The following is a 26,706-nucleotide window of genomic DNA, read 5'->3' as shown; positions in this document are numbered from 1 at the left end:
CACATGCCACTGGACAACTAAGCCCACACACCACAACTATTGAGCCCGAGTGCAGCAACTACTGAAACCCACACGCCCTACAGCCCATGCTCCATAACAAGAGAAGCCACAGCAATGAGAAGCCCACGCACCGCAACTAGAGAGTAGCCCCCACTCGCCGCAACTAGAGAAAGCCTGCACATAGCAACAAAGTCTTAGCACAGCCAAAAATAAATAAAGTTATTTAAAAAAAAAAAAGAATTTCAAGATGGCAACCGCAAAGCGTGAAACAGCATGTGCTACCCCACGGATCAGATGTTGCCCCAGTTGGCTGCCTACATCTTGCACCGCCTGCAGCCAGCAGACCTCCCCGTGCAGCCAGGACTCCCTCACTCTCCGTGCCCAGATGGGGAGGAACCTGCTCACAGCTGGTGTTCTCATCACCTGGATGAATACGGTCCAGGTCTCTCTATGAAAACTCACAGCACGCCCTTGCTGGCAGACATAATTGGTACAATAAAAGGCAAGCTGGGTGGTGACAAGCTTCTAAGGGCAGAATTCTGGTTTCCCTCCTGACAAGGTCTCGGTGTTGCAGGCAGATGACTTGCCCTTTCTGGGGTCCCAACCCAAGGACCCCAAGGAGGGTCTTCCCTGCTCTGGTCACACGTCAGCCCCATCTGAGCCAGGACAAAGTTTGCTCCCCTTCCCCCATCACTTACCTCAAATCCCCCCTTACCCACGCTCCCACAGCTGAGTTAGGGGTCCCCACTGGACTCCTGGTCCTGAGGCAGGGGGTAGTAGGACCTGCCACTGATGCCTCTGTGCCCACAGCTTGCTTATCTCAATATCCTTCTAACCATTCTTATATTCAGTCCACACATATCCACCAGGCCAAACACTGCAGGACCACCCACACACAAGCAAAAAACACAATATAGTCCATTCATATGATGGAATATTGTTGTTCTGCAGTTGCTCAGTCGTGTCCAGCTCTTTGCGACCCCATGGACTGCAGCACACCAGGCTCCTCTGTCCTCCACTATCTCCTGGAGTTTGCTCATGTTCATGTCCATTGAGTGGGTGATGCAATCAAACCATCTCATCTCTGCCGCCCCTCTTCTCTTTTTGCCTTAGTCTTTCCCAGCATTCAGCCGTAAAAGGGAACGGGTCTCTGACACACCTGAGACAACGTGGATGAACCCAGAGAACATGATGCTCAGAGAAAGAAGCCAGACACAAAAGGCCACACAGTGTGTGATTCCATTGATAAGAAATGTCCAGAACAGGCAGATCCACAGGAAGTAGGTCAGTTATTGCCAGGGGCCTGGTGGGGTGGGGTGGGAATGAGACCTACTGCTCACTGGGCACAGGGCTTCCTTTTGGGGTGAAGAAAATGTTTTGGAACTAGATGGAGGTGGTGGTTGCCGCAACCTTGTGAATATAGGAAAATCCACTGAATTGTTCAATTTAAAATGGAGAATTTTCTGGGAATTCCTAGCTCTTCAGTAGTTAGGACTCTGTTTTCATTGCCAAAGGCATGGGTTTCATCCCTGGTGGGGAAACTAAGATCCCACAAGCCACACAACATGGCAAATAAAACAGAGTAAGGCAAAATAAAACTAAAATAAGGCGGAATAAAATAGGCTCAGCGGATAAAGAATACACCTGCAATGTAAGAGACACAGGAGACGCAGGTTCAATCTCTGGGTCAGGAAGATACCGTGGAGAAGGAAATGGCAACCCACTCCAGTATTCTCACCTGAAAAATCCCATGAACAGAAGAGCCTCCCGGGCTCATGGTGTCACAGAGTCAGACATGACTGAGTACATGAGCATCTTTTGACGTGACCATTGCCCATCTGTATGTCTTCTTTGGAAGCCTCTGTTTATTCTTAACAGGTAATGTTCACCATTCAAAGCATGCAATGTCCAAAGATGATTGAATGAAAACTCCCCCTCTCTCTGCTTTCCTTGCCACCCGGCTTTCCTCTCTTGAGCTGCCCTGTGTGTGCAGGCACTTTCCAGTCAACTACGTGTTGATGTTGTATTTTAAATAGGTGGGTGGCCAAGCCACCAGGTCTGTGTTTTAAACCCACAAAAATGCTGAGAGGGGCGTGTTTTACTGCTTGTAGAGTGTCCTGCATTTCAGAAACTGTAAGCTTATTTAACAAGTGTTTTCAGCTTCATCCATGCTGTAGCATGTATCAGAACTTCATTCCTTTTGAAAGCTGAGTAATATTCCATCATACGGATGGACCACATTGTGTTTATCCACTCACCTGTTGATGCACACTTGCTTCTAACTTTGGGTGAAGAGGACTAATGCTGCTCTGAACATGGGTCTGCAAATACCTCTTTGGTTCCACTGGGTTTTGTTTTTTTTAGGTCTCTTCCCGTTTTCCCTCTCCACCTCCCCTTCCTGGATCATGGTAACAAAAGAGGGATTAATAATGGTCCTTAAGACAGAAGAGACAGACCCTAGCATGATAAGGCCCAAGAAATATGCCAAAATCGCCCCGTTGTGACTTTCATCAGCCCCACACAATTTTGCCTTCATAGGTTCTATCCCCCATGGAAAAAGGAAAAAAAATATATGTTTTACAACACTGTTGGCATAAAGATGACTGAAATTCCAGCTAGATTATATATTTTTTCTTCTTATTTTAAAAGAAAGCAAAACATTTGCAAAAAGCCCCCAAGTATGGTAGGCCCTAGTCACCTGAGAGGAAGGTCACCCCTGCTAAGAGGTCAAGCCTGGTTCTTTTTTCTTTTTTTCCTTTTGTTCCTTTTTTTCCTTTTACCCTGGAAGTGTATTTGGTTTTGGGTGGGGGTGGTTGTGTTTTTGTTTGTTTTTGTCCACATGGCATGCAGGATCTTAGTTCCCTGACCAGGGATGGAACCCACGCTCCCTGCACTGGGAGCGTGGAGTCTTAACCGCTGGACTGTCTGGGAAGTCCCAGGGACCATTTGAGAAGTCCCAGTTCTCATTCTTTGAAAGGTCTGATTGCCTTATAAGCTCTGCATCTGCTACCTGACTGTTCCACCCACAGTCTACATGGAATCTGATTAGTGCAAATAATCATGAGAAGAGAAATGAGGTTCCAAAGACAGAGGATGAAGGACCCTAAGGACCACTGGAGATGCTAGAAGCCCCTCCCGATCAACTACCTGCTGAGGGCCCTGCACAGTACAGCCAAAGTCTCCGCCCTGCACAGTGCCTGGAAGCTGACAGCCAGGTGTGCCCCTGCCCCCACCTGCACCATAAAAGACAGGCTTCCGTGACCCGGAGTCCTGAGCGTCCTGACCCCTGGCTTTTCCACAGGTCCATCTGCTGGTCCCCCTGTTCGGGATGCTGTGGTCTCCTAGTGACCACAGCGGCCTCGGGATCTTTCCACAAAACAGAGCTGATCGGATGGCTCACACGGCACCCCGCCATGCCCTCTTTAAAACTCCCCAGTGCACCTACTTAGGCAACCCTCGTGATCTGGTCCCCACCTATCCTCTCCAGCCAGGCTCTCCTGCTCCCCCAGACATTTCCATGATCTGTCTCCAACCCCTGCTGGCACTGTCCCCACAGCAAGCTTTCCCGTCTAGCCGCTCCTTTATTTATCTTGTTTTGGTTGAACCTGGTCTTTGTTGCGGCACTCAGGATCGCTAGTTGCAGCATCCAAACTCTTAGTCATGGCGTGTGGCATCTAGTTCCCTGACCAAGGATCAACCCAGGACCCCCTGCGTTGGGAGTAGGGAGTCTTAGCCGCTGGACCCCCAGGGAAGTCTCTAACTGTCCTTTATGGCTTCTTTCAAACACCTTCGACTTCCCCATCCTGGCCCTTGAGTGGATCAACTTCTGGAGGCCTTTGCTTCCTTGATAGAGAAGGGAATGATAGCGCCAGTTTCACAGATTTTAAGGAGGATTCAAATCCTACCTTACTGACAGCCCTTGCTTTTCACATCACCCAGCCTGGCTGTGGCCGCCGGGTGGGGGTCTACACTGTGACCTGGGCCAGGGGCTTGGCTCTAACTCTCCAGCTAGATTCTCTCTGTAGACGTGGTTGATGTGGGCGCTTCCTCCCTGCCTGCGAGCTGTGGGCGCCTGTCTGTAGAGGACTAATGATAGCATCCGCCTTGGGGCCTTGTGGGCTGGCGCCAGATCAGAAGCTGCTTCCTGGAGCCTAGCGCGCTGTCTGGAACAGGGGAGGCGTGCCATCAGTGCCAGCAGCTATTATTATTTCTGGGGAAGGAGAACAGGAGATGGAGAGGAGAGTCAGCCGGGTAGAGGGGGAGCAGAAGTGGGAAGAAGGCCAGACAGAAGGCAGACAGATGGCCCAGGTCCGTGGGCAGCAGGAGCTGGGCGTGGACTCTTAGATCCCGGGCCAGGGATGGAACCAGTGTATTGCATGGTGGCTTCTTAACCACTGGATCAGCAGGGACCAACATTAAGAAACGTGAAAGTGCCCAGTACAGAACGATTAACTGTAGGCATTGAGCTGGCTGTATACCAGAGTTCTAGAATTCATGCATCTTGCTTATCTACACCCAGCCCCTGGCAACCACCCTTCTTTTTGTTAAGCCGTAACTTTTTGGGTAATTTGTTACAGAGCAGTAGATGAATAATACAGAGTCCTTTCTGTGATCATCTTAGCGCCAAACCTCACCCTTCCTGGGGTCTCAATGCACACAGGACACAGTATGGGTTTTCTGGATGCTCCCCCCAGAGGGTGACTCCCCCGCGTCTTGGTCCCTGTTCCCTGGCTTCACCGTGGACCGCGCCGGTCGGCCTTAACACACACTCACCTGACAGCACTGGGAAAGTTTCCAGGCAGCCTGGGGTTCGCCTACCACCTGGGGGAACTGACTGTCTTAGTCAGCTGGGGCAGCTGTAACAAAATACCACCCACTGGTTGGCTTAGACAACAGACCACGATTTGCTGGTTTGCTTTGTAGGAACACATAGATCAGGCACAATCACCAATGACACACCAAGTTACAAGACAAGGCAGGTGACCCTCTAACCGAGGTCTACTCAGGGAGCTGAAATCACAAAGATCCCTTGCCTTTTACCTTTTCTGCCTTTGTTAACCTTGTGCTTGGGCTACAGAAGACCTAAACAGATTTTTTCTCCAAAGAAGACAAACAGATGCACATGAAAAGATGCTCAATATCGCTATTAGAGAAATGCAAAACAAAGCCACAATGAGGTACCACCTCATACTGGTCAGAATGGCCATGATTAGAAAGTCTACAGATAGTAAATGCTGGAGAGGACGTGGAAAAAAGGTAGGTACAAACCTAAACGTTAGTAGGATTGTAAATCAGTGCAGTTACTATGGAAAACTATAGAGATTCCTTAAGAAGACTAAAAATAGAGTTGCCATATATCCAGCAATCCTCATCCTGGGCATATATCCAGAAAGGACAAAAGCTCTAATTTGAAAAGACACATGCATCCCAATGTTCAGAGCAGTACTATTTACAATAGCCAAGACATGGAAACAAGCTAAGTGCCCATCAACAGGTGAATGGACAAAGAAGATATGTATAATAAGTAACGGAATATTACTCAGTCATAAAAAGAGTGGGAATAATACCATTTGCAGCAACATGGATGGACCTGGAGAATAGCTTACTAAGTGAAGTAAGTCAGAAAGAGAAAGCCAAATACCATATGATACTACATATGTGGGATCTAAAAAACAGTACAAATGAACTTATTTACAAAACTGAAACAGACTCATAGACATAGAAAACAAACTTCACTTACCAAAGGGGATGCTGCTGCTGCTAAGTCGCTTCAGTCGTGTCCGACTCTGTGTGACCCCATAGACGGAAGCCCACCAGGCTCCGCCGTCCCTGGGATTCTCCAGGCAAGAACACTGGAGTGGGTTGCCATTTCCTTCTCCAATGCATGAAAGTGAAAAGTGAAAGGGAAGTTGCTTAGTCGTGTCCGACTCTTTGCGACCCCATGGACTGCAGTCTTCCAGGCTCCTCTGTCCATGGGATTTTCCAGGCAAGAGCACTGGGTGGGGGGATAAATTGGAAGTATTGACTTAACAGATACACACCACTATATAAAAATGGCTTCCCAGGTGGAGCTAGTGGTAGAGAATCTACCTGCCAATGCAAGAATTTTAAGAGATGTGGGTTCAATCCCTGTGTTGGGAAGATCCCCTGGAGAAGGAAATGGCACCCTACTCCAGTATTCTTTTTTTTTTTCTCCATACACATAATGCTACTCCAGTATTCTTGCCTGGAAAATTCCATGGAGAGAGGAGCCTGGTGGGCTATCGTCCATGGGGTTACAAAGAGTCAGACACGACTGAGCATCTGAGCACATATATAGAATAAGTAAACAACAAGGGCCTACTGTATAGCACAGGGAACTATATTCAGTGTCTTGTAACAAACTATAATGGAAAAGAATTGTTAAAAAATAATTATATATCTATGTATATAGTCGAATGACTTAGCTGTGCACCCAAAACTAACACAATATCGTAAATTAACTATCAGTTCTCAGATGCTCAGTTATGTCCGAGTCTGTGACCCCATGGATTGTAGCCCATCAGGCTCCTCTGTTCATGGGATTTTCTAGGCAAGAATACTGGACTGGGTTGCCATGCTTTCCTCCAGGGGATCTTCCTGACCCAGGGCTTGAACCAGGATCTTTTATGTCTCCTGCATTGTCAGGCAGGTTCTTTACCACTAGCACTACCTGGGAAACCCTCACAGGTACATAGCACCTGCTAAAGCACCTGTGGCAAAACAAATGTAGGTAAAGGGTGTATGAGTGTTCATTATACTATTCTGGCAACTTTTTTTGTAGCTTTGAACATTTTCAAAATGAAAAGGTAGGGAAAACATAAACCACTCTCACTCTACCCCATATGTACCTCCAGCTGTCATCATTTCACTTTCTAAGCACTGCAAAGATTCCTCAGAGGCATCTCTGTTCTCCTTCTCTATGTGCCTATTAAACATTTAATAACGGACTCTCCAAACATGCCAGAAAGTTCTCGATCTGTAGCGTTTGTCAATTCCTATGGCATAAATACCCCCACCATAGCCAGTTTCAGGCTACTAATGTGGTGCATTAGAGGCAGAATTGGTGGGGACTTCCCTGGTGGTCCAGTGGCAAAGACTCGGTGCTCCCAATGCTGGAAGCCCAAGTTCGATCCCTGATCAGGGAACTAGATCCCACATGTCGCAATGAAGACCTGGCTCAGCCAAATCAAATAAATAAAAATAAATAGGAAAAAGAATCCCTAACTCAGTGACCAAGATGAAGTGGACCTGTGACTTGTCTCCCATTTCCCTGTGTGGCACCCTGCAAATAAACCATTACTTTAGACAAAAAAAGACAGAATTAGTAAGAGGTATAGCACATCTAACATGGTATTTCCAGCCTACAGAAGAGACATATGTAAATAACTTCAGTAGCATAGACAGGGGCATAATAAGAAGTGTTGAGTTTTGGGAATTTATTACCATTATTTTAATATAATCCAGTTGATTGTAAGTTTATACAATAAATTTTAAAATAATGACTGTGTTTAACAACTAGCTCCAAAATTCCTAAAAATTTGACAATTGGCTATTGCCAGGCAGTCCAAGCTGGTTCCAGCACACCTCTGTAAAAAATGAAAGCTCAGCCAATTGAAATCTGGCTTCCACAGCCACCATTCAACCAAAATCTTCTAGTGTCTCTCCTCAGGGACCTCCATATTACAAAGTACAAGGGCCAATGGATACCATTCTGACCTGGTATGCCTGGCCTGAGTTCTCTACTGCATTCAGCACCGCTTACTCCACCTGTCTTCTCCAAGCGACTCCAGGTCCTCTTCTGACCTGTTGACCAGTCCTGCCCAGTCTCTTTAAAGGGCTCTTCTTCCTCCATCTGACTACAGGGTTTTGATGTGCCCACCTGACATATTCTCTCTGAGTGCCCTTGTCTAACTCCATGATTTCAACTACAACTAAGAAACCCTTAGACCTTCTTCTCAGCAGCAAACCTGTATATCCCAACCTCTTAACTAGTTTCAGTTCAGTTCAGTTGTTCAGTCGTGTTTGACTCTTTGCGACCCCATGAATCGCAACACGCCAGGCCTCCCTGTCCATCACCAACTCCCGGAGTTCACTCAAACTCACGTCCATCGAGTCGGTGATGCCATCCAGCCATCTCATCCTCTGTCATCCCCTTTTCCTCCTGCCCCTAATCCCTCCCAGCCTCAGAGACTTTTCCAATGAGTCAACTCTTCACATGAGTTTCAGCTTTAGCATTATTCCTTCCAAAGAACACCCAGGGCTGATCTCCTTTAGAATGGACTGGTTGGATCTCCTTGTAGTCCAAGGGACTCTCAAGAGTCTTCTCCAACACCACAGTTCAAAAGCATCAATTCTTCAGCGCTCAGCTTTCTTAACAGTCCAACTCTCACATCCATACATGACATTTCCAACAAAGCCAGAGTGGAAGCCCTCAACACTTCTTCTCACCTCCAGGTGGAGCTCCTGAGGGACGGAGAACGCAGATCTGTCCAACTCTGAAGCCAGGGAGTGTATGCTGCCTCCCTTCCAAGTCCCATAGACCTTATCACAGTTTTAGTAATGGCAAAGGTTTCAATAGGGCAAAGGCAACATACATTATTAACTCTCCCCATGGTACCAGCGAGTACACCATGTGAAATGCTGGGCTGAATGAAACACAAACTGGAATCAAGATTGCCAGGAGGAATATCAACAGCCTTAGATATCTAGATGATACCTAATGGCAGAAAGCAAAGAGGAACTAAACAGCCTCTTCATGAAGGTGAAGGAAGAGAGTGAAAAAAACTGGCTTAAAATTCAACACTCAAAATCTAAGATTATGGCATCCAGTCCTATCAATTCATGGCAAATAGATGGGGAAAAAGTGGAAACAGTGACTGATCTTTTCTAGGTCTCCAAAATCACTGCAGATGGTGACTGCAGCCATGAAATTAAAAGATGCTTGCTCCTTGGAAAAAAAGCTATGACAGATCTGTGCTGTGCCTAGTCAATCAGTTGTGTCCAACTGTTTGAGACCCCATGGACTGTAGCCCACCAAGCTCCTCTGTCCATGGGAATTCTCCAGGCAAGAGTACTGGAATGGGTTGCTGTGCCCTCTTTCAGGGGATTTTCCCAAGCCAGGGATTAAACCCAGGTCTCCTGCATTGCAGGTGGATTCTTTACCAACTGAGTGACCAAGGAAGCCTAGACAGCATATTAAAAAGCAGAGACATTTTCCCCACAAAGGTCCATATAGTCAAAGCTATGGTTTTTCCAATAGTCATGTACAGATGTGCGAGTTGGACCATAAAGAAGGTTGAGCGCCAAAGAATTGATGCTTTTCAATTGTGTTGCAGGAGAACTCTTGAGAGTCCCTTGGACAGCATGGAGATCAAACCAGTCAGTCCTAAAGGAAATCAACCCTGAATATTCATTGGAAGGACTGATGCTGAAGCTGAAGCTCCAATATTTTGGCCACTTGACGCTAAGAGCTGACTCACTGTAAAAGACCCTCGTGGTGGGAAAAATTGAGTGCAAGAGAAGGGGGCCGACAGAGGATTAGATGGTTGGATAGCATTATCAACACAATGGACAGGAGTTGGAGCAAACTCTGGGAAATAGTGAAGGACAGGGAAGCCTGGCGTGCTGCAGCCCATAGGGTCAGGAAGAGTCGAATATGACTGAGAGATTGAACAACAACGCTACCAACACACCATCTCTTCCCAACTGCACGACCATGTCCAGGTACCGCCACTTGGCGGATTCTCTAAATGGAAAGTAGCATCTGGGTGCTGATGTGACAGAGGCATGAACCTTCTTCCGGTCCAGGTGTATCAATTCACACTAAATGGATGGAGGGAAGAGTGGCTCACACTCAGCCAGGTCTCAGCTTCCCGTTCCTTTTCTGGACCAAAACCAACAGTTGCCTCCCGAAAGTGCTGTACAAATGTGGGCTCATTCGCTCTTGCTCTTGAAGCAACTCACTTGCTCGTCTGTTAGTCAATGTCAGTCACTGTCAGTGAGTCAGAGTCAGTGGCAAAGGGCAGGCCCATCGGTCAGTCAGTCAGAACCCAATTGAAGCGGTTCTTATGGTAGGTCGCTCTGTACCGGATTTTCCGGCCACGCGCACCCTGGGTGGTCTGTAGGAAAATCTTGGCTCGTGACAGACTCCACATCCTCAGGCTCCGCCTCTTCGCTTTCTTATCCAACCATAGGTCTCTGCCACACAGGAGTACACGCCCCCCAGGTCACATCCAGTCACAGGCCCCGCTCTTCCGAAACTCTGCCCTATCAGAGGCCTAGCTCTCCAGGACTCTCCCGCCCTCTGTGAGGCCACGCCCCCATTATGGACCTCCCTCCACGGCCCCTCCTTTCTTAGGAGTCCTGTCCAATGATACGCCCTTCCTTTCATAAACCCCGCCCCCAGGTCTTGCTTTTTCCCAGGCCCAGACCCTACCAGGCAGACGCGGCGGATGACGGTATCGAGTCGCGCCCCGAGAAGGTCACACGGGATCCTCCAGCATGGCGGCGGCGGCGCTGCGGGCAGGCTGGTGCCGCTGCCCGCGGGTGAGCAGATATAAGGGGCCAGGAGGGCGGGACTAGGGAGCTCCGGACCGGCGACTTCCAGGATCTCGCTGTCCCGAGATCTTTGACCTCTTTGCCCCCTTCCCTGGGCTCCGCGAGAGACTCAGAGTTTGGTCACTGGGTCAGCCGAGGCCGGGGCGGGGGCCCGGTAACGTGGGGCCTGGAGCTAGGCCTGAGGGCGGGGGAGCCGAGACTGTCCGGCCGGGGGCAGTAATGCATGGAGCCGCCAGGGAGAGGATCGCCCCTCATTTCTGGCTGGCCCACGTGTACCGAGGAGTGAATGGTGACCGTGGCGCTCCATGGAGAAGCAGTGGCGAGGAAAAGGCAGAAAACCGTGACAGTCACGGCTCGGCTTAATATGCTTCGTCCGCAACCGGGAGCACTTTCCGTCTCTCTTCCTAATCCTCTGAAAGGACGGGAGGTAGTTGTCGCCCTGGCTGAGAATCTGAGCTCACAGATGCCTTGGGGGTCAAGGCGTATAAAGTGCACTGGGACAGTAGTACTCACGTTGCTACTATTTGATGCTATCTCAATAAGTTAGGAAACTGGGAGCTCAGTCGTGCTAAACAAGCTGCCCACAGTCTCAGAGCTAGCAGGGTGGTTGACCTGGCCCAAAGCTCAGGTCAGGAAGGAAAGTTATCTCACAGGAATCTGAGTGTCAGGAGAAACAACGCGTTTCTGACTCAGGGCAGAGCTTTTCTTCTGGACTGATTGTCTTTTGAGTCAGGGTTTGAAGGCTGTGTGTACAGGTGTTTGATTTGGGCACAAGACAAAAGAGGAGCCACCTTCAGGTTCCGTCCTCCTGTGGGGTTTTCCTTCCCAATTAGAGAGCGATCCGCTTCAACTTCAGACTGCTGCTGACGTCGGTGGCTCCAGGATCAATGGCTGTAGGCATTTAAAAGAAGAAAACAACAAAGCAATTAAAACAAAAGTTTCGGTAACTCACAGGAGTTACTCTTGAGTAGCTATAGGAGATCATGGCATCTGTGTAAGTCTGTATGTTGCTTAGAGTTCCTGGAGACAGGAAGCATGGAACAGGATGAGGAGAGGCCCAGGGATTGTAGAAATGGAAATGTGATTTTGTCAGGTCATTGACATCCGTGTTACTGGCTCCATGCTGGGTGCTAGGATGCAGCATTGAACAAGACCTACATGGAGCTTCCCACCTGGAGCTTAAGTTCATCATTTGGTCAGAGAAGAAATGCCTTTCACATGAGGTTAGCAGCATCTCTCTGCCCAGGTGACTCCCCTAAGTTGCTCTGCTCACATCCCAAGCCTGGATCAGGACATGGTAGGTTTATTGCAGGGTCGTGCCTGGGACAGTAAGTTATCAGTGTGTGCCTCTAAAAGCCCAGGTCTCTGGTCCTCCAAGGCTGCAGAAGTAGAGAAGGCTGGTGAGAGAAAACTGGTTGCCACCAGCATCAAGGCTCCGCATGCCCATTTTCAGACTAAGGCCTTAAATCAGACTGGCACATTTAGCCTTTAGCGTTCTTCCACCATAGGTTGGCATTTCCTAGGACCCATCTGGTTTCTCCTAGGTTCAGAGTCGGGAGGGTACATGTAGGCCCTGCAGGTACAGTTCCAAGATTTTCTCTTTCTACCAGATTCCACCGGCTTCTCAGAATTTGAGAAGATGGTTGAGCATCAAGCATGCAGGTGGGATGGGATAAAAATCGTCAGATGAGTCTTAGCAATCTCTGCTCTTTTAGGTGGCGTATTTCATTCCTTCCTCATCACTCTCTGGTCTAAACGGATCTTTATCTCTTCTCCCTCGATTAGAGATGTGTTGGCAGCGGAGTCCATCTAATGTCCAGCCACAATCTAGTGCCACTGCCCCATGGTTCCTACCAGCTGCCCCGGCCAAATGGAGAGCTGACCCTGGTGAGTGACTCAAGATGTGAGCCAGCTGGCTGGAAGGGGAGGTGTGAGGGTCAGGCACAGGTGACAGAAGAGGCCTGCAGGATGCTGCCCACACTGCTGGGGCCTCTGATGGGCAGGCCCTCTGGAGTCACAGAGCCCAGTGGGCCTGGAGCTTTTGGTATCTGGAAGTGCTCGGCACACTGCGGGTGGGGCTCCTGCCTCCCAGAGTGGAGTGGGATCCCTATAGCGGAGCTGAAATGCACCGCCTACTGGGTCGCACATCTGGGTCCTTCAAGCAAAGCTGGGCCTTGCTTCTGGGAGACGGCCGCATGGGCATTTGCGTTCGCAGAGTCACACATCTCCTGGAGCTGGGTTTCCCCAGGCTAGACCGTCCTTACCTTTATTTTTTTTATTGTATTTATTTATAAAACTTTTACATTTATATTTTTATACAAAATTTCTGTAATTTTGTTTTTATATAATTTTATATTTATAGATTTATATAATGTTTTTATATTTTTATAAAATTTATATATATAATTTGCATAATTTTATTTATAGCTGTCCTGGGTCTTGGTTGCTATGCTTGGGGCTTTCTCTAATTGCAGCGAGTGGGGGCTACTCTCTAGTTGCCATGCACGGGCTTCTCGTTGTGTCGGCTTTTCTCGTTGCAGAGCATAGGCTCTAGGGCTTGGAGGCTGCGGTAATTGTAGCACCAGGGCTTAGTTGCCCCACAGCAAGTGGGGTCTTCCCGGATCAGGGATCGAATCCATGTCCCCTGCATTGGCAGGTGGATTCTAAACCACTGGACCACCAGGGAAGCCCCGATATCTCTCTTACTCTTGATGTTGTTTGTCAGAAACAGCATTTTCTAGAGCTTTTGCCCTCCCGGTCACTCCTCCTCAACCATGCTTCTGCTAGTGTTTCACCACTATGGGGAGGAAAGCCCCAAACCTCACACTGACTCCACTTCCACATCCTTGAGCAGCTCACACCCTCCCTTCCCTTTTGAGTCTCAGCACAGCCCTCTAGTTACCTGTGCCAGCCTGTCTCCCCAGCCGTGTCCTGGGGCTGTTGTAGGTGTGGGACGTGTCTTTCCCATTAGTTGTCCACATCTCTGATCTGCCCCGCCCCCCACCACTACCACCCAGTCCCCAGCCCTGGGGTGAATGGTGGGGCTGCTGTGAGCTGATGCAGTCCCTGACACTCTTGGACCCTGGATTTCCCCTAGCGAAGGGCTGGCCAGGACCCATCTGGACCAGAGAGCTGCCTGCCAGCACCAGGCCTGGCCACCCCACCTCTGGGGCAGCACTCAGATTTTCTGCCTCTTTTGCTGGGGCTTGATAGCAGCCAGGGGGGCTGTTGCCCCAAAACTGGTAGGGTAAGTCCCCAGGCCTGGTGGGGACCCTGCGCACCCTCAGAAGTGGGAGCAGCCAAGCACACGTGGCCATGTCCCCGAGACCTGAGTCACTCACTCACAATCATTTTTGAAGCTTTCTCTTTCCTGAGCCTGTGAAAGAGGAGAAGCCAGGATCTAAACCCAGCTGTGTCTGACCCCAAAGCCCATGAATTGGGCAGGGCAGTGCATGGAGCGGGGCCTCATGTGGGATCTTCCTGGACCAGGGATCAAACCCATGTCCCCTGCACTGGCAGGCAGATTCTTATCTTCTGTGCCACCAGGGAAGTGGTGGCCTCATTTCTTTTTATTGCTGAATAATGTCTTGTTGCCTGGGTGCCCCACAGTTTATCACCTAATAGTTTTTTGGTGTGCCTCTTCTACTCTTCTGCAAAGAGAGAGCTCTTCATTGTTAAACCTGTATCAACAGAAAATAGAAAATTAAAAAAAAAAAAAAAAATCCTTTGTTTCTTTCTACATTCTTTCTAGTCCAAATCCTATTCCTCTGGAAGCAGAAAAGGCTTTCTCTCTGGCTTGCTCGATAACATCAAACAGGAATTAGCCAAAAACAAAGAAATGAAAGAAAGTATAAAAAAGTTCCGAGATGAGGCCAAGAAGCTGGAAGAGTCAGATGCACTCCAGGAAGCCAGGAGGAAATACGTGAGTCCCCTTCGCGACTCGTCTCTGAACAGACTTATTGGCCAACCCAGTATGTTAATCACTGATTAACCTCTCTCACCTCTTACTCGCTCCCTGGAGCCAAGAATTCCTGTAGCGCAGTGCCCCGGCTGTCAGGGTCCCTGATGATGGGGAGTAAGGGGGCTAGGGGAGCCACTCAGCCTGTCAGGTCTGTGGTGAGCCTGCAGCATCCTCTGCACACAGACCAGCACATGGGGGGCTTTCTGGACCTCCTGCCTCAGAATCTGCATTGTGGGGGAGGCTCAAGAGAGGGGGACATGTGTATACTTACGGCTGACTCGCACTGCTCTACAGGAGAAACCAACACAACATTGTAAAGCAGCCATCTCCAATTAAAAATAAATAAAAAAGGAAAAAAAAGAAGAATCTGCATCTCCATAGGTCTCTCAGGCACTAGGTTTGAGATGTGTACTCGGGAGGGCCTCTGAGTGAAATGGGTAGAAAGTGGGTTCCAGGGCTAGTGTAATTGTTACATGGTCGCTTGGCCAAAAACTTGAGTTTTTCCATTAGAGCGTATGGAAACACCCAAACAACTTTCAGGGGCCTGTGAGTGGGCCTGTGGCCCTTTATCTGTCTGCCCGCGAGGGCTCTGTGAGCCCCGCCGTCTCCCCTGTGGGCGGCTGAGCCTGGAGTGTGGGCGCTTGCCCCGGATGCCCCAGGTCCCTTGGTGTTTTGCTGTGTTGACCCCCAATCCTGGGCTGCTAGCACAGTGAGGCCTGTTCCCTCCAAGTCTCCGCTAAACTCTTTGTGGGGGATTCCACCCTATGGGAGAGCACCCTTCCTTGTCATGAAGAAGAGGAGTGGGCTGAGGGGCCACCTGGGGGCAGAGGAGGCTGAGGTTGAGGCAGGGTGCCTGGGTGGGGGCAGAGTGGGAACAGCACCCCACCACCACCGCCCTCAACATATCACTGATGAGCAGATAGAAGAGTTCGCCCGCTGCCACCCAGAGAGAGATTCGGGGCCTGGGGCTTTGTGCTCAGGAGGGTCCCTGTCCAGGATTCATGCCAGGCTGAGGGGCAGCCAGGGACCCTGGGCAGAAGGGAGGGACCCTTTGGGCAGGCTGAGGGGGAGGGGCAAGAGAAGCAGAGGTGTCTGGGGAGGAAGGGACTGCTGAGAAAATGCTGCTTTGGACTGTGCATCACAACACAAAGACACAATGTCCTTCCCCCTAGAGAACCATTGAATCGGAAACCCTGCGAACAAGCGAGGTGATCAGGAAGAAGCTGGGGGAGATCACAGGCACTGTCAAGGAGGTAATGGCCGCAGGGCTCCCAGGGCCTCTTACCCGAGGCTGCGGGGCCTGTTTGTTCCCACCTCTGGCAGAGGAGTTGGGGGGCGGGGGCGGTGCTGGGAGCCTCAGGAGGAACTGGCAGCCAGCACTGTGTAGGCTGGGGTGGTGAGCAGCCTGTTCACTCCAGAGGCTTTCCGGAGTCCAGGATGCCCTCAGGAAGGAGGGCGACGTCAGACCAGCCCACTGGCCTGTAGTTCACTGGCCTGCTTAAGTTAGAAGCCTCTGTGCTACAATTAGGAGGGTCAAATGAGGATGTTTTTCTTCCCTCCTTAGGATAGGAGGGGAGCACTTTGCCTCCAAGGGTGGAGGTGGGAGTGACTTTCCTGGAGGGCTTTCTTCTTTGTTGCTTCTCTTTGGTTTTTCTGTTCTCCTGGCCTGGAGAGAGGGACCTGCCTGCTAAGTCACTTCAGTCTTGTGACCCATGGACTGTAGCCCTCTGTCCAGGCTCCCTGTCCATGGGATTCTCCAGGCAAGAATACTGGAGTGGGTGGCCATGCCCTTTTCCAGGGGATCTTCCCAACCCAGGGATCGAACTTGAGTCTCCTGCATCTCCAGGAGAGAGGGGCAGGGTTTTGAGGCCAGCCCAGCTCCATGCACACCTCACCTTCTTCCTGCCTCCCTGCCACCTGTGGGTGCCACTCCTGTGTATCCTGGGAGAGCTGGGGCTCCTGTCTGCTCCGTGCCTGCAGCCCCAGGCCCAGTGCCCCAGAGGTCATAGGCACCCTTCTCGAGCATGCACATACCCCAGTCACAGCTCCATCAGCCAGACAAACTCAGGCTGTCTGCTCCCACCCCTCTTCGGCCTGGTTGGCCCTTAGCCCTGGGGGAGCTCCTGCCAGCCCCCAGCCTGTGTCGCGTTGACACCTCCCCTTTCTCTGTCTCAGTAGAGTCTTGACGAAGTCAGTAAAAGTGACCTTGGCCGGAAAATCAAGGAAGGTGTGGAAGAAGCAGCCAAGACCGCCAAGCAGTCTGCCGAGTCAGTGTCCAAAAGCGGGGAGAGGCTTGGCCGGACTGCTGCCTTCAAAGCCCTCTCCCAGGTAAGCTGGGCTGTGCTCGTGCCTGTGGGCACTCTAGACTCTGTCCTGCTCCCAGCCCCCAGGAGCTGAGTTCCCATCTCTGGGCTCAGCCCCTCCCAGCTGGGTGGTCTTGGGCAAATTGTGGCCCCTAGGGAGCTACGGGTTAACAGACCGAGAGCTCCAGCCTGCAGTCAGTGGCTGACACCCTTAGGTCTGGCCCAGAACTCCGAGACTATCGCTCCCGGTCACTTGAGGTCCTGAATTCCTTCTGTGAAGACCTTACCTCACACTGGGCCCTCTGCTGGCCACAGGGCCACAGGACAGAAGGTCTGACTTGCTGCTCTCAAAGGATCGCAGGGCAGGCATGGGGACAGGGAAGGGGCAGGCAGTTCTGAGTAACAACAGGAGCGTCCGGGGGCTGCTCCAGGCCAGGGGAGCAGACATAGCCAGCTCGGGGCCCCGGGGCCAACTGGCTGTGACCAGAGCCACTGCAGGGGCCTGGGGGCCATACGGAAGAGTTCAGGTTTTATCCTGAAAGCACAGCCGCCAGCGAGGACTCGGGCAGTGGCTCAGAGGTGGCTGGAGAGTGTCTGGGGTGTTGGGGCCGGGAGGGAAATGGGTTCCAGAGGTTTGGGAAGTCGGGATCCACAGACTGGGTGAGCCTGGATAGGGGTCATGGGGCAGGGGCCACTCAGGATGCCCCTCCAGTTGCTGGTTTCTCCCCAGCTGAAGGGAGGTTTCCAGGGAGATGGGGAATTGACCTCAGAATGTGAGGGTTGTCTGGGGGCTGCTCTTAGAGCAGGGGTTGGTGGGGATCGGGGGGAGTCAGGGGCAGAAGTCAGATAGCCAGGGTCTTCTCCCGGCAGCGAGCGTCTGCCTCCCCCCGAGGCTCCAACAAATCCTTGGCCTGAACCTGCAAGGCAGGTGACCTTGAGACCTGGAGCTAGGGTGGGTGTACAGCTTCTGGTCAAGGGTCGCCCAACTCCCACATGCCCGGCTGTGGTCTGCAGGGCGTGGAGTCTGTCAAGAAGGAGATCGACGAGAGTGTCCTGGGACAGACCGGGCCCTATCGGCGACCTGAGCGGCTCCGGAAAAGGAAGGAGTTTGCTGGAGAGAAATTCAAGGAAGAGAAAGTGTTTGAGGCCAATGAGTAGGTACCAGACCGGTCAGGGGCCTTCCCACCCTGTCTCCACCTCCCTTTTTAGCCACCTGCAGTGCTGTCTGTCTCTGAGGACCACACAGGGCTCCGACCCGAGTCTGCTTGTGGGGTTTCTTTCTCCCTAGGGTTCCCTGGCTCCCTGAGAGAATGGAGGTGGGGAGGGATGGGCAGGGGAAATGAGAAGGCAGGAGGCCGGGAGGTGAGGCCAGGGTCATCACACTGTCTGACTGGTCCCTCTCCCTGTGGGAGCGGCCCCCGCACTGCGCTCACTGGCTTCCCTGGTCTTCCCCAGAGAGGCGCTGGGGGTCGTGCTGCACAAGGATTCCAAGTGGTACCAGCAGTGGAAGGACTTCAGGGACAACAATGTGGTATTCAATCGTGAGTGTCCCCATCTCAGAACGGCCCAGCGGCAGGGTGGTGAGAGACACTCACTGAGCGCTCCCCGGGGGCGGGCACCAGACAGAGGAGGAGGCTGGGGTCTGAGGGGGCCAGGCACTGCAGCAGAGTCACCCAGCGTGTGAGCAGTGGAGTGTGGGCTCAGGAGGCCCGAGGGGAAGCACCCAGTACATCTCGGGCGGCAGGGGCTCTGCCGTCGGGGCTGGGTCACCATCTTGACTAGAGCCAGTGTGGCTGTGGGGCAGGCAGGTGTGAGTGTCCCCCGCCCCCCCATCCCCACCCCGATGGTGCAGCTGTGGATTTGGCCCCTACACACCCCGCCTCACAAGCCAGGAACCAGCTCAAGGCCCAGCGTGCTCTGCCCACTCTGGGGCACCTGGCTTCCCTCGCACTGACAGGGAGCCCTGTCTGTCATCCCATGGTGATTCCCAGAAGCCTGTGTTTCCTTTGCAGTGAAAGCAGCTGCCAGTGGAGGTGGCCCCCCCACGGTTCACACAGCCCCCCAAGCTCATGGTGGCAGGGTCTCCACACCCCCACCTTGAGGTTGACCCACAGGCCCTGGTCTCTTGAGGAAGAAGCAGCCTCGGAGAGGCCCCCTCAGTTACCCAGTCTGCTCGGGGAGGGGGCTGTGATGGAGTGGGGGTGTCTTTCTGGAAGGGCCCTGACCCTACCCGCCACCTGCCACAGGGTTCTTTGAGATGAAGATGAAGTATGACGAGAGCGACAACGCCTTCATCCGGGCATCCCGTGTGCTGACAGACAAGGTCACGGACTTGCTGGGTGAGTGGGCCGCCCCAAGACCATCCCCTCACCCTGAGCCGGCAAGGGGGCAGAGTCCCAGGCCCTCACTGCCCTGCCGGCTCGGCCATCCCAGGGGGCCTGTTCTCGAAGACAGAGATGTCAGAGGTGCTCACAGAGATCCTGCGTGTGGACCCCGCCTTTGACAAGGACCGCTTCCTGCAGCAGTGCGAGAACGACATCATCCCCAACGTCCTGGAGGTGGGTGTGCGCCTGGCTAGGTGTTCTGCCTTTTCCCTGCCACGTCCCTGCCCCTCCATGGCCACCAGCCCTGGCTAGAGCCTGGGAGTCCTGCAGCCCAGCCCATACAGAGGCCTGTGGCGTGGCCTAGTGGGACTGCAGGGAGCGTCCCCCAACCTCCCGCCCCCTGGTCCTCTGTGAACATCTGATCCCTCCTCCTGGGGTCCTTCTCCCTCCTCCATGTTCTCAGCTTCCTCAGGATACTCAGGGCAGGGCTGGGAGGAGGTGAAAAGGTAGCAACTCCCAAAAGCAGCAGCCCGAGCCCAGGCGGGATCCTCTGGGGTGAGGTCATCTCAGCCCCCACCCCCACCATGCCCTGTGGTTCCCCCCCAGCGCCCCCCACCCCCCAGGACCCTCACCACATCCTGTTCCTGTGGCATCTTCTCTCCTTGCACCCTGGGAGCCCTCCCCCACACTCCCCCTCTACCCCCGCTCTGCCCCGTCCCTCCTGGGCCAGGCCATCTAGAGCTTTGTCCCCAGGGCAGGCAGGCTGCCCCTGCATGGCCACCTTGGCTCAGTTTCCCAGCTGGGACCAGACCTCCGACCACTGCCACCTTCCCCTTCCTTCCTGCAGACCCTGGGGACCCACTCTAGGCTGCCCCACTGTTAGCTGCGGGAGCTCCCCTCCCACTGCCCCAGCCTGGCCAGGTCTCCCCTCCCCAGACTTGGACCCCAGGGTGGGGCTGGGAGGCTGCAAGGAAAGGGTCTCCCTGGAGAACATTCTCCAGCAGTATCTCGCTGCCTCCAGAGCCCACTCATTCTCATACTTGATTTTTTGTCTTTCCCTTTTTAGGCCATGATTTCTGGGGAACTCGACATTCTCAAAGACTGGTGCTATGAAGCTGTGAGTGCTTGCTGGCTTTTTTTTTTTCCTGTTTAGGCCTAAGAAGAAATAACAATTTGGAGGAGATCTGCTTGGGTGGCTCGATCCAGGAAGAGCTCGATGGGGATGGGGGTGTCGGGGGTGGGGGTGGCTGCAGGCTGGGGATCCAGGGGTCAGGGAAGTGGGTGGAAAGGGATACTGGAGAACCCTGGGGTGCATCAGATGTTCACTCTGTGCGTGGGGGTCACAGGTGCTGGCCAGCAAGTGGGGTGTGAGGCCCCATGGCCCCCCTTCCCAAGGCCAGGGTTACATCACTGGGCTCATCCCTTGGGAATCAAGAGGGTGCTTCAGGGACACCAAAGCAGAGCTCCCACACAGGCAGCATTGGATGGATTCATTAGCTGTTTTTCTCATCGCGAGATCCTCAAACATAGATCCAAGCAGACATTGATATATTTCTGCGTGTAGGTAAGAGCTGCGTGTCTTAAGGAGGCCTAGCTGTTCCTGGAGTTGGAGCTCCAGGTCCCAGGCCACAGGAAGGGCTGGGCTGCATGGTGATGGGTCAGGCGGCCTTGGGAGCACCCCGTCTGCCCCGTCCCTTCCTGGCAGCCTGCTTGTCCCCACGGGGCCACCTTGCCCCATCCTTCTGGCTCCCTGACCTGTGTCTTCTGGGAGTTTGTTTTTCTTCACCCCCAGCTTCTTGATACTAAATAATCCAGAATCTCTTTTGGCTGATTCTCTGCTGTACCCAGCTCACAAACAAGTTGGGAAAAGCAGAGGAGAAGATGTCAGGTTTTCTTTTTAAATACTCCCCTGCACGATGACTAATCCAGCAGGCGTTTATGAGTGGGTTGGTTTTTTTTTTTTTTAACTTTGGGACTGTTAAGATGTGACTGGTTATCTCTACCCGTGAGCTGCTGCTGGTGCCCCTAGAAACACAGCTGAAGTTGAAGCCACTCACCCCAGGGCGTTCTGAGAATGTCATCTTTAAGAAAGCACACCAGAACTCAGATTGGCACCTTTTCTTTTTTTTTTCTTTTCATTTGGTGGGTCCATTAGTTGCATAAAAAGTGGGTGCTGTTGGAATGTCTTCCATTGAGATGCGAGATTGCCATATCCTGGGCTTGGGAGCAGGCACGAGAGGGCTATGGTGTCTTTGCCCCCATAGGAGGAACAGGCCGCCTGCGGCCGAAAGCCACCCACAGGCGCTGGTCAGGGAGAAGCAGGCGGACCCAGGCAGCTCACCCCAGCGCCGCCGTGGGGCAGGATGAATCCTAGAAAAAAGCATTTGGTTCCAGGATCCACAGGAGAATGTTCTGCATCAGCCAGAGAGGCCTCAACTTACCTCTCTGGGAGCATGTTCCTGTTTGTGTTCCAGGACCGTTCCCGGCCTCACTGATTAATACTGCTTTCAATAGTGGTGATACAGTGTTGTCTTGGTAATGAGAGGGAAGTGTGTGACTCGCGCCAGCAAGAGGGTGGCACCAGCCTGCCTGATCCTGGCATCTGTCACTCCTGGCGCGAGAGACCTTTTTGGGAGGTACACGAGCTGAAAGCCTGAAACCCTGCCTGTGAGCCCACTACTGGCCTGGGGTATGTGGTGCCCCCGGCTCCTAGGTGCCTTGGCATGGCTTGCTCGAGGGTAACCGGTCCCATGGGCATGTTCGGCTTCTTGTTGCAGACCTACAGCCAACTGGCCCACCCAATCCAGCAGGCCAAGGCTCTGGGCCTCCAGTTCCACTCCCGCATCCTGGACATTGACAACATCGATGTGAGTGCCTCTTCCAGGGTAGGGGGGAGGGGCAGGGGTGCTTCTCTGAATTGTGCTCAGCTGGGAAGGGTGAGTTCCTTGTCCCTGGAGGAGTAGGGTCGCTTTCACTGAGGGGTTTCCATAGTCCTGGAGTTGGGAATTCTAAAGCAAGTGGTGGCCCAGGGATACTGCTGCCCAGATCCGGGGACTCCTGAGGTCAGGACTCTCACTGAGAAAGGTGGGGGCTCTTTTGGGACCACTCAGGCCCCCACTGGTCTCTCTGCCACGACTCTGTGGAGAGCCCACACCCATATGGAAGACGGGTGGCTCTGAGAGGCCTCTGTGTGTCCACAAAGCCTCAGTCCAGGGATCCTGTCCGATTCTGCTCACAGTTGGGAAGTTCCCACTGGAAACAGACCAGTGGGAGGCGGTAGGCCTGGGGTGCTGAAGCTCGGGTCTGCCCCTGGATGGGGGCTGCAAGGAAGGCACCAGGGACCACTCTCTGAGGCCCATCCACCCTGTCCCCACCCCCTGCAGCTAGCCATGGGCAAGATGATGGAGCAGGGGCCAGTGCTGATCATCACCTTCCAGGCCCAGATGGTGATGGTGATCAAGAACCCCAAAGGCGAGGTGGTCGAGGGTGACCCGGTGAGTGGGCAGGAAGGGAGGGGCAGGGCACGCACTGAGTTCCCTGCAGCGCAGGGCACCAGGACAGCATGTTGCTCTGGGCCTGGTGGAGGCCAGAGGGCAGCTGGTCTGTCTGGTTTGACCAAGTCCTGAGTCCCAGCCTCTGTCCCAGGCTCTGCTCTGGATCCCAGACCCAGGCCAACACCCCAGACCCGCTCCCTGCTCCCTCCCAGCCCTGACCTGGCTGCAGCATCACCCTGCCCTCCTTCTGGTGTGGGTACCGGGTGCTCCCTGCCTCCAGCCCTCACCCTTCCCGGGTTCCGCAGGACAAGGTACTGCGAATGCTGTATGTGTGGGCTCTCTGCCGAGACCAGGACGAGCTGAACCCCTATGCGGCCTGGCGGCTCCTGGACATCTCAGCCTCCAGCACAGAGCAGGTCCTCTGAGCATGGCGGCCATGCCCGGGCCCTCCAGGGCTGACCCTCACTGTGGACATGCAGGGAACTGGCGTCCACCTGCAGCAGCCAGACCTCTGGGGACAGGACTGTCAGCTCTGTCCTTGCTCTGCCAGGCCAGCTGCAACACCGGCTGGATGGGGCGGGGAGGGTAGGGGGCTGCATCGGCCCCCTGGTGGGCTGCTGGCCTGCGGGCCTCAGACCAGGCACTCCCTCCCAGGACTGAGCAGTGGGGCCTGGGCTCACTGGCCACATCAGCCAGGCCATTTTAGCTCCTTTTTCTTTTTTTTTTTTAAACAGTGCCCTTGTTATCCTGTATATAAGTGGAGATTTGGAAATAATAAATCACCAAAGTGCAAGAGAACAACTTGGGTTGTCCAGGGTGTCTGTCACTGGGGTGGGGGAGCTGGGACTGAGGAGGAGGTGGGCCAGCCCAGTGGTGATGAGGAGGCGGTCATGGTCACTAAAGAAGCTGCAACAGAAGAGGGGGTGGCTTTACCTGGGCAAGACCCTGCCCACCCTGGCTATGTGTGGGGGTGAGGGGGGACAATGACAAGGAAAGCTATGGAGGTTTTCAGTGACCTGGGTGGGGTCTCTTGAAGGTTGGGGTCCCTGGGGCCAGAGGACCTTTAGCGCTGGAATGAGTTTTTGGGGCACTGGGATCCTCCAAACAGGGAAACTGAGAGGTCAGTTGCAGAGGAGAATGGGGGTGTGGGAGCTGAAGTCGGGCTGGGAGGTTTAGGAGTACTGGTTGGGGTGGGAGGGTGAAGTCCTTAGTGCTCACGGTTCTTTGGGGCTGGTGGTCTATGCAGCGAGCGGCTCGGGGCGGGGCCCGGTTTTCCCGGTGGGCGGGGCGGGGTCGCGGGCGCGAGCGCCGCTCCCTGCGCAGCCTCCGCCCCCCGCGGCGGCCCCGCCCCCCCCCCCCCCCCGTCGCCATGGGAACAGCCGCGGCGGCCCGGCTCGCGCGCTGCTCGCCTGCCTCGGTCTCCGCGGCTCCAGGGGCGGGTGGGGTGGGCAGAGCCGGGGCCGCCGCCGCGGAGAGGCCAAGAGCGGACAGGGTGCGGGTCCCGGAAGACAGCGAGGCTGCCGGGCGTTGGGTCCCGGTCCCGGTTCAGGCCAGGGTGAGGGGCGCGGCGGGACGGGGGTGGTGGGGGAGGGGGGTCCCCGGGGCGCAAGAACAAAGGGAGTGGGGCGGGGGAGCCGGGTCTAGCCCCCGCCACCTCCCCAGACCGCGCGTTCGCACCTGTTGTGCGCGGACCGGCCGGGTCGGGGTTTCCTCTCCTTGTTCATAGCGTCCCCACCTGCGAGCACGCCCGGAGTTGGGTGCCTGCGGACCGGGCATGGGCGTAGCCCCGGGACTGAGGCGCAGGCGGGGGCTGGGGCTCGGCAGGGAGTGGGGGGGCGGCGGCGGGAGGGGACGATGCGTGGGCGAGGGAGGTCGCAGCTTCATCCCCGCATCCCGGGCGGGCCTCTCCTCCCCAGGGCGCGCGGCGATGTGAGCCATGAGCGCGACGTGGACGCTGTCCCCCGAGCCGCTGCCACCGTCTACGGGGCCCCCGGTGGGTGCGGGCCTGGACGCGGAGCAGCGCACCGTGTTCGCCTTCGTGCTGTGCCTGCTCGTGGTGCTGGTGCTGCTGATGGTGCGCTGCGTGCGTATCCTGCTCGACCCCTACAGCCGCATGCCCGCCTCGTCCTGGACCGACCACAAGGAGGCGCTCGAGCGCGGGCAGTTCGACTACGCGCTGGTCTGAGCTGTGCGGCGCCCCTGGCCGGCCCTCGGCGGGGTCTCTCTCCCAGGGCAGATTTGACGAGGGGCGCCGCCAGGCCTGGACCGCGCTCGGGATCCTGCCCCGCGAGCCCGCAGCCCGAGTGGGGAGGGCATGAGGAGAAGTCCAAGCCCTCCCCCCTCAGACCCCTCCCATCTTCCCTCCTGGCCAGGCCGGAGCCCCACTTCGTGCCTTTATCCTGCCCTGTCCCACCCCTCCGCCCCCAGCGTGTAGGTGTTTCTCTGCTGTTGTCCTGCCGCCTAGCAGCATGAGTGTCCTGTCCACTCCTGTATTCAGAGACCCCCGTATCCTTTCCCTTTCTCCTTGTTCTGTGACCATCCTCACTCCCCACCGCGCGCAACCCCGCCCGTAAGCGCTGAGCCCCTCCTCGGGCTCCGGCTTGCGGGGCAGGCTCTCCTGGGCTCACGGGGTGGGATACTGCATACCAATATGCCCTGCGCGGCCTGCCCCGGAGACAGAGCCTGAAGAGCGACAATGGCTGCTGTGTCCAGGATGGGTGGCTCCTTCCACGGGAGGAGAGGGCAGACAGGTTCCCTTGCGCCCCCAGCCCAGGCCCCAGTTCAAGTCAGCGCGCCCCTCCCTCTGTTACCACCTCCACCCTTCTTTGGCTCACCTGCTACCTCCCCCGATCCCTCTGCCACACCCCCTCCCCAGACCCTCCTCTGGCCTCTCACTCCTCCTTGCCTCTGAGCCCATGCTGTTAATAAAAGCTATTATTGAGCGCTTACTGCATGCCGAGCAGTGTGCTGAGGTCGAGACTCTGCACTTCGGCCTCTTGTATTTTCAGGATCCTGTTAGCATCGTCATTCTACAGGCCTGGGGACTCGGGTCCAGACAGGTTCAGTGACTTGCCAGAGCTAGAATCTGAACCCAGGGCTGACTTTTGCACACTCTTAAGAGCTGCCCAGGGCTGAGAAACACCCAGATGCATGCTCTGGGGAACTGAGGCTAACAGTCTCTAACTCCCCCCATTCTAGAAAGAGCCAGGACCACCCTTCCTTCCCTTAACTTGGGGCGACTTAGCCTGGTAGGGAGCTGGGATGGGGCACCCTCAGCCAGCCCTGGAGGTTGTCTCCGAGACCTGACGTGGCCTCCTGGCACTGTGACCATACCTGCAGCCCCAGACCACTCTGACCTGATCCCTCCATCCCACCATCAACTTCAGAAACCTCAGGTCTTCTGGTGTGGTGGGGCCGTGGTCACGGAGTGGGCTGGCTCCGTTCCACCACCCGCCTGGGAGAAGTGTTGTGCGCCCCGGGGGAGCCGTGTGCAGTGTGCGTGGGGAGAAACTGAGTGTTGCTATAAAAGGAAGGTTGTGTGAATGCACAGGCTCCGTGAACAGAAATTTCGCCAGCTCTTAGAGGACTGGTGAGATCTGGGGAAGGCGGTACTGTGGGAGGACACCTGGTGCCCCCGCCCAGCCCAAACCAGCCTGTCCCTGCCTCCACACCTTCAGGGAGGCTGATGGAGGGGGCCGAGCAGGGAGAGAGGCCCAAGAGCACCCCTGGGAACATGAGGCTTTTGACAGCAGCTGGGAGCCCAGCCCCACCCTCTACCCAGCTCTGCTCTCTTCTCTGCTCCTCTGCTCCCCCTCCAGCTCTCCCTCCCTCCCCAAGGCCACCTCAGGGACTCACTCCCCTCCCTCCAACTTCCTGACACATGGGCAGCCCACCCCTCACCCTCCCCTAGCCGGGGACCTGACTCCCCCACCTCAGTCAGGCTCAGACCAAGACCCTCCAAACAATCACCAAGGGTTGCTTCACTGCCCACCGCACCCTCCTGCTTGGCATACCCCGCTCAGACCCCAGGAACTCTAAGCTATGGT

At 54.5% G+C, this 26,706-nt stretch overlaps 2 protein-coding genes across 2 annotated transcripts in view; both read left to right on the top strand.

The window, feature by feature from the left end:
- The window catches only part of TIMM44 (translocase of inner mitochondrial membrane 44), a 369,417-nt gene extending 345,956 nt beyond the window's left edge, over positions 1-23,461 (top strand). The window contains exons 2-14 of the mRNA XM_055545786.1: positions 10,462-10,566; positions 12,364-12,465; positions 14,330-14,500; positions 15,712-15,792; positions 16,718-16,867; positions 17,857-17,996; positions 18,298-18,383; positions 19,089-19,181; positions 19,276-19,400; positions 20,233-20,283; positions 21,944-22,033; positions 22,550-22,660; positions 22,966-23,461. Of these exons, the coding sequence (XP_055401761.1) occupies positions 10,522-10,566; positions 12,364-12,465; positions 14,330-14,500; positions 15,712-15,792; positions 16,718-16,867; positions 17,857-17,996; positions 18,298-18,383; positions 19,089-19,181; positions 19,276-19,400; positions 20,233-20,283; positions 21,944-22,033; positions 22,550-22,660; positions 22,966-23,085 (1,365 nt within the window). The 5' untranslated portion in view covers positions 10,462-10,521 and the 3' untranslated portion in view covers positions 23,086-23,461. The remainder of the gene's footprint in view (positions 1-10,461; positions 10,567-12,363; positions 12,466-14,329; positions 14,501-15,711; positions 15,793-16,717; positions 16,868-17,856; positions 17,997-18,297; positions 18,384-19,088; positions 19,182-19,275; positions 19,401-20,232; positions 20,284-21,943; positions 22,034-22,549; positions 22,661-22,965) is intronic.
- A 658-nt stretch (positions 23,462-24,119) lies between these two features.
- CTXN1 (cortexin 1) lies at positions 24,120-25,606 on the top strand. Its single transcript, XM_055566622.1, has 2 exons — positions 24,120-24,215; positions 24,577-25,606. Exon 2 carries the CDS (start codon positions 24,597-24,599, stop codon positions 24,843-24,845), a length of 249 nt encoding a protein of 82 aa, XP_055422597.1. The 5' UTR covers positions 24,120-24,215; positions 24,577-24,596; the 3' UTR covers positions 24,846-25,606.
- The last annotated feature ends 1,100 nt before the right edge of the window (positions 25,607-26,706 follow it).

The sequence above is a fragment of the Bubalus kerabau genome, chromosome 1 (assembly GCF_029407905.1).
Source record: "Bubalus kerabau isolate K-KA32 ecotype Philippines breed swamp buffalo chromosome 1, PCC_UOA_SB_1v2, whole genome shotgun sequence".
Lineage (NCBI taxonomy): Eukaryota > Metazoa > Chordata > Mammalia > Artiodactyla > Bovidae > Bubalus > Bubalus kerabau.
This window is presented reverse-complemented; position numbering and strand designations above follow the sequence as displayed.

Bases quoted from the DNA above. Each gene is read 5' to 3' on its own strand.
- CTXN1 (XM_055566622.1), top strand. From the start codon at position 24,597: ATGAGCGCGACGTGGACGCTGTCCCCCGAGCCGCTGCCACCGTCTACG.